This window comes from Platalea leucorodia, assembly GCF_965183815.1.
Source record: "Platalea leucorodia genome assembly, chromosome: 5".
Lineage (NCBI taxonomy): Eukaryota > Metazoa > Chordata > Aves > Pelecaniformes > Threskiornithidae > Platalea > Platalea leucorodia.
Window position 1 is genome coordinate 87,178,184 of NC_138827.1, and position 13,025 is coordinate 87,191,208.

The 13,025-nt window shown below is 40.0% G+C and overlaps 1 protein-coding gene across 1 annotated transcript in view; it reads right to left on the minus strand.

Moving 5' to 3' along the window:
- Positions 1-13,025, minus strand: part of CNTNAP5 (contactin associated protein family member 5) — a gene marked incomplete at both ends in the record, with an annotated part of 289,753 nt that overhangs the window by 149,613 nt on the left and 127,115 nt on the right. Inside the window, 2 exons of the mRNA XM_082312477.1 lie at positions 2,442-2,645; positions 11,402-11,549. Of these exons, the coding sequence (XP_082168603.1) occupies positions 2,442-2,645; positions 11,402-11,549 (352 nt within the window). The remainder of the gene's footprint in view (positions 1-2,441; positions 2,646-11,401; positions 11,550-13,025) is intronic.

Genomic DNA, 13,025 nt, shown 5'->3' on the forward strand with positions numbered 1-13,025 from the left:
CCTTAGATTCTTTGGGCCTCTTATTCATATATGTGTGTATACACACACACACACACGTTTTTCCCCTGAAAACCTTGTGATAAACCAGGAGGTTTTCCCGATGCCGCACCCACACATTGCAGCATGCAGAGGATTGCCACTCTGCCTGTGCCCTTGGTTCTGCTATGCATTCAAGGCCCTGGTGTTTTAAGAGCTCCCTTCAGGTTGCACCAAAATCTCCTGTCTATTCACATTAACAGACCACTCCTGACACTTGAGTTTCAACTATGTGCTTTTTGTATTTTAACAAGAAAATTGCACCTGTCCATTTTCAGAGAAAAAAGCCGCAAGTCAGTGAAGCAACATGAATGCAAGTATTTTGTTCAGCTCAAAAAGATTCTTAAACCTGGCCTAGATCTCCAAAAGTTTAGATCAAGAGTCATAAAAATATCTAGGCCCTAACCCTGGTGATTTCAAGCACTCTTCTGTTTTCCAGCTGGCTACATGTCTGAACACTTCAGAGCCTCTCATCGAAAGGGAGTATGTGTCCTTTTTTATACTCCAGCAGAATGGAGAGAACACATGCTCCAAAACTGTCAGGCAAGATGCAAGCAGATTCAAGAGCAGACATCAAAACCCTTGCCCATGACATATGAATGCACACAGAGGACTTGAAATGGCTAAAATACGTACATTTGGGGCTACTGCTGAAAGAAAAAAAAAAAACCTCTTATCTCAGACTATGTATTTACAACAGTATCTCCTCTGGAAGAAGTAACATAATATATTTAACTATACTGTATTCTTATCCTAGTATGAAACATTTGTAAGAGGAGGACAAATCAATGAGTCAAGGAATGCCACAATCAGAGGCTCGGGATGTAGCTGCTTGATCCAAGTAACATCCAAATACCAAATCAGGAAAATGCTGCATTGTCATTTCTACTCTTTGATGAACTAAATAAATAAAAAGAAAGAAAGAAAATACTAGCTGGAGATTAAACAATTAATGAGCTTATGCAAAAATGAAATCCAAGAGCTGTGGAAAATTGTTACTGACATTTAAAACAAACATAATTAAGCACAAGGGCAAAAATGCAGACAGAATTATCTACGAATTCTGTTTTAGTACCTCCAGTTTGCTCCCACTAGTTTGTGATTTCTTTTAATTCCCTAAGTCATAAACAGGGGACTGAGATACTGCACCATTGCCTGCTTTATCTGCTCTAGACAAACTTCTTAAAGTGTCCTGGAATTGCAAATCTGAGATCTGCCCCTGCTAATACTATACATTACTGGATGCTGTATCTCCTGTTCTTATTAAAACCAGCCTTGGCAGTCTAACACCACGTACATGAACTGCTAATGGCTCAGATTACTTTATTATCAAAGTTATTAAGATTGAATGTGGCAGTGAAAAACTTGGACCTTAATTCCCTCACCTCCTTGCCCACACCCCCATGGTTAACAGAGAGGGGTTTTGTTTCAGCTTTCCATGTGGATGGGCTCATACTGAGGCTTTCAGAGCATGTTCAATACCCAAACAGGGGAAGTGCAGCTCCTGTGCTGACCAAAGTACAGCAATGCAGGCATGGAAACTTGCCCAACTCAACCCCCTCAGTATGAGAAAGGTGAGTGAGCAGGGACTGCTGAGGCCAGTACCATGGGTCACCCACAGATGAAGCTAACAAATATTTTGCAATAAGGCTGGGAGAGGGGGTATGATCATTCCTACTACAGTAGCTCCTGGCATTATCAAAGTGCTTTAGTGTATTTACCAGTAAAAAGCAAGCATCCTTCTATAGAAAGAAATTAAGATAGCCTTTCGTCTGTCCCTCTGATCCAACATGATCACACAGTGATGGCCTTCCAGATATTCAGAGTTTTCAACAGAAACCATCTCCAGAAGCAAGGCAATACCAATTTTGACCAGAATGTTTTCATTAAATTCTGTATTCTCAGCTCAGTTCTGATCACAGAATGGAAAAAATAAGACATAAACCAAAAATACACCTTTTGCACTCCAAACCAAACTTCCTGGGAATGCTATTCTTAATAATAATAATAATAATAATAATAATAAAAAAGGAGGAAGGGGAAGAAACAGAATATTTTTTTTTTTAAATTACTGTTTGAAAGCATCATCAAGCAAAGGTCAAAACTTCAAAAGTAGTCACTGAGCAGCTCAGCCTTGGTCAGCACTAGTTAGAAAAGTCAAGGTCCCTTCTTGGCTCAGCTATCATGTACTCCGTGACATCAGTCAAGTCTATTTTCTTTTGCTTCCCCTCCGACTTTGTCTGACCTGTATTTAAGCTGTGAGTTGTCTGAGGCACACAGCATGTTTTGTTGATCTCAGCTGGAGTTTCCAGATACTGCCTAATATAAACAACAGATTTATAAAAGCAAACCAAGACAATCCTTGTTACAGTAATGTGTGAACAAATAATCCTAATTACCCTTACCCAGATTGATGTGCAAGGAGAGCTTCCCTTTCTGCAGTTCCAAGGTAATGTAGTCTCCACGCTGGCCTTCTCCATGGAATAAGACTCCATCCCCCTGCATGCTCTTGAACTTCAAGGAAACCACATCTTTGAATGTGCTCATAAGCTTCTGATTGAACCTGTAGAGGAGTGAACTTCTGCCATCGAAGTCTGCAATATCTGACTCTGGGAGAAAGAAGACAGGCAAAATGAGAGGAGGGGCAGCATCAGGAAAGGGACCATATTTTTTCAGGATCTTCTCAAGTAATACTTGGAGCCAGGTCTTCTCAGAAGCATACATCCACAGGATGTACATGGCATCTGGGTAGCCATATTTCACCCGTTTCCAATCCTCTCCCTCTCTCTGGGGAAAGGGAACACTAGGATAAAACTGGAACTCCTCTGCCCTTGTCCTCCTCTCTCTCATGCAAGACTGCTTTCTCACTCAACTTTTTAGAACAGACCAGTGCCTTCCATCATATTCAGTCTGCAGAACATCCCTGGCCACATTTGCTGTTTGTCTCAGACACACCCAGGATGTTATTCATTACTTTGAACACTTCAGTACTCACTCTTTGTGTAGTTTCATAAGCGTCTGCTGAGCTGTTTCTGTGTGTCGGCCATGCCTGTATCCACCTTTGCATCCAAATAAGCATCATCTTACCCTCTGAGGGTTGGCTGCTTGTTTGTGATGGGCATTTATCAGCCATGTTTCTGCATGCAAATTGACTAGGCTGGCAAGAATACTGAAATATCAATTCCAAAGCTTTTGAAGGGATTTCTTGGGAATGGGGCATCTAAACTGATTATACACTTTTGAAAATCCTATTAGAAACGTATTTTCCCTTCAGCCAGCCTTTAAAACCCAGTCACTGTGATGGGAAACAAGCTTTCAATTCTTCAATTGCAATTAATATTTTCTTTGGCAGCAGCAGCCTGCAGTACTCTTTTTGCTTTATAAAGTGGTATTTTAAGCAAAACGTATTTTTAATAAACTTTTTTTAAATATATATATATATACACACACATATATATATATATAAACTAGAACATTTTGGGTAGCTTTAACTACCTTTAGCTAATACATTGTGTTCAAACATGTGACTGCCATATGTAAATTCAATTCCAATTTCTACCCAAATGCAATTTGACAGAAATTATGGACAAAGTATCTACTTGAAAATAATAAATCTGTTAATTGATATTTTGTGTTGTTAAGAAAAATATTAAAAATTGAGAACACCAGACAACGAAGAATATGAGCAAGAGTTTACTAAGCTACATAACTACTGGAATACATGCATAAAGACAAAGAATACCTTCATAGTAACCAAGAAGAAAGACCATAGACTACCTTTGTTTGCAAACCACACGTTTTAATGATAATCCAAAGCTATCAGTTTTCCATTTTCTTTTGAAAAATAATTGAAAGGTCCATATGCAAAACAATGAAGACTTCCACATCAGCAACAGCATTGTGATTAAAGTTGGTGATTTAAGTCACCTAAACTCCCTTGAGAGTTCTTCTGTCCTTTTGAGTGTTAATGGTAGTTTCATTTGCTCCTCTTTAAAAACAAATAATAGGGGTTGGTTTTTTTTCCCCCCCACTTTTTTCTTTTTTTTAAACTAGACCAAGATTTAAAGAGGTTTGCAATTAAAAACCGTTATAAGCTCAGAAAATAAAAGACCTGTTAATGATACATTTCCATGGAAACTACCATCAATAACTTCTGTCAGTATGACAGTTTGTACAGAAGTTTGATGGCACACTTACGAACTTGCGGGGAGCCCAAAATTTAAATTTAATGTGAAATTCTTTCACTCCAAAACTGATACCATTCCAAATCAGAAGGCAACTGATTATTTCTTATGAGAATAAAACTACAAAGAAATTCAATCCTGGGAAAAATTCACTCCAGAATAAACTAAGACCAACTTCTTATCTGTGATGTCAGAATTATAACATGCTGTTTAGCATCATACATGGAACAGTTGCGAGTTTAGGAAGTATTACGAATATAAAAGTGTTCACGCCATCTGCTTTTACTGTTTTTTACTTCTGAACTAGGTGTTCAGAAACAGTTCTTTCAGAACCGCTGATTTCTCTCTATTGGCACCTTGACTGCCAGTTTCTATAAAGGGAATTAAATTCATAGTTTAGTTCTTATGAATTTCCCCTAGCTACATTAAATACTTCAATTTGTTTAAAGTAAATTGCAAGTGTATCATAAAAATGGTTTCATTTTAACACAGGCAGGAATTAGGAAATAGCTTATAAAGAAGTTACAGTCTTTGATTTCCAGTGCATTTTGCAGTTAAAGTTGATTTTCCTCCTAGCTCTCAAAAATAAAGATACTGTAAGAGAGAACGGATTCAGTGTTGCTGTAATAACGGCCCTTTTTTCTTCTTCTTCTTAAGATACAAGCCTTCAGCCAGTCTGAATTCACACTTTAGTCCTTGTTCTTAACTCTCTACACTAAGCCACAGCATAAGATACAATTTCTTGAAGAGCTCTACCAGCGACATTTACGGAGCGTAACACAAAGGAAAACCTGTTTCTGAAAAGTTCTGCTTCACTAATTATCTGTTGTGAGTACACTGGCCAATAAATAGCCCTGAACGAAATGGGAATATGTCAAATAAATGCTAACACTGGCAGCCAAAAGTCATTAGTGGCAGTTTGTATGACAACAAATCGTTGGCTTCCTGTTAAAAATCGAAAGATACAGCACAATTCTAATACAGTCACTCCAGAAAGCCTGCTTCTTTGCTTAGTGTTTATTTAGTCCATGTATGTCCATAAGCCACTTGCAGCAAGAGAACAAGGATCAGAAATGTTATAAGTCTCAGAAAATCTGTAGGAATAACAAACCAAAACACAACAAGTGGTTTCATTCTGCACTGCCTGCTGGTTTACTTACGATCCCTGAAAACAGACTTTACTCAATCTGTGTACTTTTCTACACTGTCCTCACCAACAAGGCTACAAAACTCATCAAAAGTGAGATCAGGCAAAAGATGTTTCTTTCATGTTACTCTCCACTGATGAACAATTCAAACAGATTCCTCTTCTGTAAATACATACAGAATCATAGAATTATTTAGGTTGGAAAAGACCCTTAAGATCATTGAGTCCAACCACAAACCTAACACTGCCAAGTCCACCACTAAACCATGTCCCTAAGCGCTACATCTACATGTGTTTTAAATACCTCCAGGGATGGGGACTCAACCACTTCCCTGGGCAGCCTATTCCAATAATTGACAACCCTTTCAATGAAGAAATTTTTCCTAATATCCAACCTAAACCTCCCCTGGTGCAACTTCAGAATGTTTCCTCTTGTCCTATCACTTGTTACTAGGGAGAAGAGACTGACCCCCACCTTGCTACAACCTCCTTTCAGGTAGTTGTAGAGAGCAATAAGGTCTTCCCTCAGCCTCCTCTTCTCCAGACTAAACAGCCCCACCTCCCTCAGCCACTCCTCATAAGACTTGTGCTCTAGACCCTTCACCAGCTTCGTTGCCCTTCTTTGGACACACTCCAGCACCTCGATGTCCTTCTTGTAGCGAGGGGCCCAAAACTGAACACAGTATTCAAGGTGTGGCTTCACTGGTGCCAAGTACAGGGGGCAGGAGTACATACGTACTTCTGCTCAGAGGTGAAGAAGTTCCTATAAAATAAAAATCATTCATCAAGCTTTTCTGAAATTCAGTAGAGGTTCTGGCCTCAGGGGTGCTGGTTACGTCATTCCACTTGAATTTCCTTTCCCAACACAGATCCAAACATTAAAGTCACTTGAGGGTGCATGGAAACACAAGCAGTTAGCTGAAGGTGGATTACCAGGTTAATACAGTTTTTTGTTTGGTTTGTTTGTTTGTTTGTTTGCTTTTTAAAAAGGGAACATGTGACCACAGGGCTCAACCTGTGGGACCAGCTATGCTGAGAGAAGCCAGGCTGGGAGCGATGTGAGAGCATGGAGTTTACTTGTGCAGCAATCTGCTCCTGGCAGTAGAGAAGATATATATTCATACATACAAAGACGGTCCTCCTAGTGATTTTGGAAAAAGCAAACACTTCTTGGCAAAGGTATTCCAAAATACAAAAATATCCTCTAGGAACAGTTGCAATTTCAGACAGGAACTTTTGGTCTTGCATTTGCATCAATGAACAGAAACCTTAGCTTTCTGCAGGAGGGAGGAAGACTGTTGCTGGTCTGAACAGATGTCTCTCCTGGCCAGTCATGCCTTACTGGACAGTCATGCCTTACTTGAGTGAGCGTAAAGCAATCTGACTTCCCTCTCCATACTCCTCTCAGACATGCAATCCAAGGGATGAATGTGGATGAGCACTTCAGAGCTGACTGTTCTGCTATGCAGCTTTATCCCTATCACAAATCTATATCTGCCTCTTAGTAAGCAATCATTTGGGTATTTATCTTACGCAGTTGGTTACAAACACTACTGGTCAATGACCATCAGACATTAAGTGGTTCTCTGCAATGTGTTCTTTCCTCTGTTGTAGGAAGACAAAGGAGACAATGGAGGAAGGTGGAGAAAAAAGAAAAAAAAAGGGAAGAGAAAAAAGATCCAATAAAAGTATCATTTAATTAAAAAGCACAATATCAGATCACACTCCTTGAAGCAATGACAGCAAAAGATGAGAAATAAGAGTCCTGAACTGTGAATGAAGAACTTGGGTCTCAAAAGCAAAAGACACCCTGTCTCACACCCTATCATTGTTTCTCCTATGGCTTCCCAGCCTGTTAACTGCACATACACCTGATTCTGCTGATGCATTTTGGGCTATTAACCAGTTATGGAATATGATCAGCATCTTCAGTGCAGCTATAAATCTTATAAAAGCAATTGTGTCAGCAGATTTTTTTCCTGCACTAAACTAATAGGACTTTTCCCAAGTATAAAGATATAACCATTTCCCCCTCACCACCCCCAGCATCAAAAACAATTGGTTTGCCATTTGTCTGAACACACCCTCTGTTGCAGCTCTGGTTATCTGTTACAACTACACTGCTTCTGGAGCCACTGCTGCAAAGGGACAATGAGAGCTTACACACACCTCTGCATGGAAATTTCCATTTAACTCATCATAAATCCTTTTCTGAACAGGAAGCATCATGTATATATGTTTTCAGATCAAGATACTCTCCTTCCTATTTACTGGAATTTCAAATAAGTGTTATTAATTTTCATTTAAATACATATTTTCTGTGTAAGAAAGTAAACAACAATTAGCATGTCATCTGTGAATTCCAGCTGATTTGACAGCCTTGGAGTGCTTCGTTGCACAGGAACTTTGATCTCTATGGGATAGGGTCAATCACACTCACATGTCTGAAACAGCTGTTCTGTTAAAAACGTGTTTTTATGTTCCAAAGAAACAATGTCAACAGGCAGACAGAGAGTGAAAAGGAAAAGGGAAAAGGGGAAAAAAAAAAACCAAAACAAAAACCAACAACAAAAATCCCCCCCACCAAACGCAAGAAAGCTCTCTTGTTTGTCACAGAAGTTTTTGGGATAAATTCATAGTAGTAAATTACTTCTAGCAGGAGCAATAAACAACAGTGAGTGCCATTCAGCAGCACAGTGCAATCACGTGTAAAGTTAGCCACTTTGGCAGCCACTGCACATAGCAGTTAATCTCTAATATGATTTTTCAGTATTTTTTGTTACTGTGTCCTGGCAGAGTGTTTGGTGACCTACAACACCTGATGCCTTCCACATGCCCCCTACTAAACAGTCATCATTAAAAGCTGCATTTGCCAAAAGTTAGCAGAAGGTTGTGTTCCTGGGACCTCTTCAGCACAGTATGCTGCACAAGACAGTCATGCTCCAAAAATGAGAGATCAGAGCCTTGCGCTGGCACAAGAGCATCACATTCACCTAACTTTGACATCACAAAAACGCTTAAGCAGCAGCGAAGCCACAAACCTCTCTTACAGCTGTCATCTTCTGCTCAAATACGCAAGGTTAAAAAGGAGCTGATGTGAGCAGAGACCATCCAAGGAATCACAGGCTATTTTGCACGCCCTGGTGTATCACAGTGAGGTGCTCAGCTGCATGTTTGGCAGTAGTCCCAGGGTTTTAACAGATGTGCAGCAGCACATGAAATTCAGATGGCTTAAGCTGTCAGTGTCCTCAGACTTTTGTTTCAGCCAACCAATGAATGCTGCCACTCACACAAAAAGGATCTCCAGCTTGCCTGTAAATTAAAACTTTACTTCTGCAGTTTTCTGCTCCAGATATCAATAAAAAGCAACTCTGTTTTCAGATCAGGTGCTGCGCTTCTGGGGCAACATTTGCCTGAAAGGTGGAATGGACAGCCAGTGGTCCAGCATCATCTAAATTTCAACCTGCTTCTACAAGTAGGTTAAGAGGTAGAAATGACCCCACAGTCACACATGTACATTTGTGCAGGATTTGGTTTGTGTTCCCCATGCACATGTTCTCTTTTTATCTTATACTTGAGGACCGGATCCAAAGCTAAAAGGCCAGTGGGAATCCTTTCTTCAGTTGCAGCAGACTTAAGATCAAATACTCTGAGTTTGTTTACCTATAGAAGACTCTAAGTCATTCCAACAGCTTAAAGAGTATTGGGCCTAACTGGGAATTAGGCTCTTACAGATGAATTTATATCAGCTGAAGTGTTTGGTACAGGTAGGTGACTGTAATGCTGTTCCTACTCCCAGCCTTACATCCCTTCTTTCATATACGCACAGACACTTCATGAAGGGTCATCTCTTAGAGATGGTGCACACTGGGGATATTTGTTCTTCTTCTAGCTCCATTTCCTTCCTGGCTTGTCCAACAGCCTGTCTCTAGTGATTTTTTTTTTTTTTTGTCATTTTTTTTAAACTCTTTTCAAATTATTAATATATTTCTTGTGCCAGAATTGAACATGGTGGATGAGTCTGTATGCTGTCAAACGTTACAAAATGCAGTTATGTAGGTGTATACCAGCTCAGGATCTGCTGCAGATATTCTGTCAGTATAACAGTAAAGATGGCATTTTATAAATGATCAAACATCTTTTGTACAGTGCTGGAGTGCCTGGGTTAGGAGTAGCCAAGACTGTGAAACTAAATAAGCAAAACTTGTAGACAGGTATTGCCTGGCATATGCAATTTGCCAGTGAGAAATTTGAATGGCACATTTATATAAATGGAATGAATATTTCAACACTCTGTAAAACTTTTATGAATCCCTATATTTCTTTTCTGGCTTGTTTCAATCTCATACCTTAATTCTGCACAACCATTTTTATTTCTTGTAACTGCAGGGTACAGGACAAAGATGAAGACTTAGGCAAGTGACTCTGAAGTCCACAATCTGACATGAAAGTAGTGCCCATGTAGTGTTTCACATGGAGTAGCACTAAAACACATTCAGATACAAAAGTTTCAACCTTCAGTTCAAGTTCTATTTGTTGCACATCTGTTTGGACTATACTCTTCACTGCAAAGGTTTGGTCATGGTTAACAGAAGAAAGCTCTTTGAAAACAGATGAGATAGCTGCTTTGGAATGACGTCATCAAGGTAAGTTGGTTTTGATTTATAGGTTTCCGTTTCCATGTCCACTGGTAGGGCTGGAAGAGGTCTCTTGCCCTAGTTACTATCCATCCAGACCAGGCTGTTGCAGGTCTGTACTTAAATGAATGATAGTCTGCAGTGCCTGAGCATCAAAGTAGGTGGAGAAGCAGCATTTAAAAAAAGCTGAATGGATCTGTTAGATCTACACATAGATCATAACAAGGATCTTCCTGTGAAACCATGTGAATCAGTCCTGAGACTGAAGTGTAGTGATGAGGTCACTAAGAGTCCTGGAGCTGTGTCTCTGTTCAATGGGATCGTGTCAATCAAAAGGTTTAAGACACTTTTCTTCTTTGATTCTCCTCAGATCAATTTAAGAACTCTCCCAAAGAGGGAGGTTTCCACTTTTTATTTTACAACCCCTTTTCTGCATCCAGCAGGAGCAGATTAGGATTAATCTAAATGGGGAGATGTACAAGTACAGTAGTACCACATAATGGTGACTTGTGCCACACCACATTGAATTTACTGGTAAAATGCTGTTAATCCCCTGAACTCTCCCCCAGCAAAATCTCTAGCAGTGTCTCAAGTCACACTTGACCATTTCAGAAATAAACCAGTCATCTGAGAAAGAAATACTGGACTTGTGTTTCCTCATTTGTGGACTTATTTTCATATTATGTGTGGGAGCAACACTGGTCCTTTCTCTTTACATTCACACTCTTCCATGCTGATAGGTCATATATCTGCAGCAGTACACAGATAATCATGTGGCCGAAATGCTCAAGGCAACAAATGTCTATAGGCTGCTCCAAAGCCCATCTGACAAAGCACTGCAGACCGTGTCTTAGAGGATCATCACCACGTGTTGTGAAGAAGAGTGCCAACGAAAACACCCATGCAAAAACAGTTAAAGCAGCAGACAAGTTCTCTGCTCTCTGGAGCTATAAAGTCATCACCCTCAAATAAAAATACTAGCTGAAAAATCTGCAGCACTTTCCTCAACAACTAGTTACGTTGCCTTAAAAACTAAAATGAACTATTTAAGAAAAAAGTGGTACCTTTCCAAAATAAAGCCCTACAAAAGATCCCAAGTTGCTCTGTGCCCTCCAGCAGGGTGGGAGGTTTTGCAGAATCTGATGACCTCGCACTCACAAGAACCAGCAAAACACTCTGTGGTGGGCTCAGCTCTGAGAAAGCTTCACCAGCTGAACTAGATGGGCCAGCACATCCCCAAGCAGAAAGGTAAGGACAACTACTGAAAAAAACAATGATGGCTATGTATTTCATGTGGCATTTTAACTCATAAAACTCATGCTGGACCCATCCCACAGCACCGACAGCATCAACAAAAAGGCCTTTGAGAAAACATGGGTTAAGATGTAGCCACTTACTATAGGAGCAGCCGAAGACCTCAACTCTCAGTCCTATCTGCCCACCGACATTCCACTTCAGAGGGATGAAGCGCAAGAAGCGGGCTTTCATGGAGTGCAGAAGTTTGTGGTGAACCACACTGTCAGCGTTGCTGTTCCCTGTGAAAACCTGGAAGAACAGAGAGCCTTGGTGAGACATTTAGCACCAAGAGGTGAATGCAGCACTTCGAATTAAGGCTGTGAACTGGCACCCCTCTCCCTGATTCTCAGTCTCATAAACTACTCAAAATTATTCCAATTAATTGTCAAGTTTTCATCTAAGTGCTGTGTCTCTTACAGAGGGAACGGAGGGAGACAGCAGCACACAGAGCACCTCAGAGGAGTGGGGGGACTTATGCAGGGAGTTGTAAAAGCAGGTTGTAGATGGGGATGTTACAGAAGATGCTGCATAATTTCCCCAAACCCAGGATATTCCTGTGCACCACAATACTCCATCAGCCCCTAACATACCCACAGTCTCTTCAGCACAGTGAAGGATGGGGCCCAGTTTAGCCTCTAGTGCATTCAGGGTAGTAATAAAAGATGGTTACAAGGCATTGAGGTTGGCCAGAGCCTGTGAAGATGAACAGGAAAGTGTACATCTAGATATGCCACAGAAAACTCAAGCAAGACACAGGAGGAGATGAAAGCCTGAGTCAGTACACAGGAGAGTCAGCATTTCAACTGTTTGCACTCAAGAGAGTTACAGCTTGCAAACAACAATAATTTAACTTTTTTCCTTGCCTATTTGATTAATTGCCTGCAACTGCAAGCCAAAATTAATGGCCCTACTCAGAATTATTCACTCAACAAGAGGAAATTCTCTCATGGATGAAGAATGACTGCAGGATTTCAAAGACGAACCTTAAGACAAGCATCCAAGCTCTGATCCTGCCTGAAGCTTTTTCATCTTTACACCCTTACTCTGTAATATTGGGCTAGGAATATCACAGATCTGCTATCTTCAGAACATTTGAGTAACTCAGCTAGGATTTAGATTTGAAGCTAACCATTTTGCAAAATGTGAAAACCAAAGACAGAGCTCACAAAATAATAATCTAACAGGAAGACTGTACTTGTAAGAGGTCCTTCACTTTGTAAGTATAAAATTCCATCACAAAAAGTTGTACCAGTTTTAAATGCTTCTGCAGTTCAAAAGCTGGCACCATTCATTTATGCAATACAACTGCAAGCACAAACCAGAACAACCCCAGTAAAGCAAATCTACAATTCATTCCTGATGGTTGAAGGATGAGTTACAGAGATTGGGGGTTTCATCTCCACTTTGGAAAAAAGGACTAATTAGCAGCTGTTTAAATTTTTACTCAAATGCAAGCATTCCAACTTTTTCCCAAATGTTGTTAAAAATGGTGTAAAACTTCAAATTCAGTGTATTCTTGTTTTACTAAATGCAGCATGCTGTTGTTTTATTAGAATTATATTCAATAAAAAATATCCTTGAACATTTCTAAGGAACAATACTTTGAAACCATACCATGCTTTTTTCATTCCACCTTAAAAACTCTAACCTGGGAAAATGTGCAAATATGCAATAAGCCTTATTTTCCACTCAGTCATGAATGCAAAAGACAGCATATATCTCAAT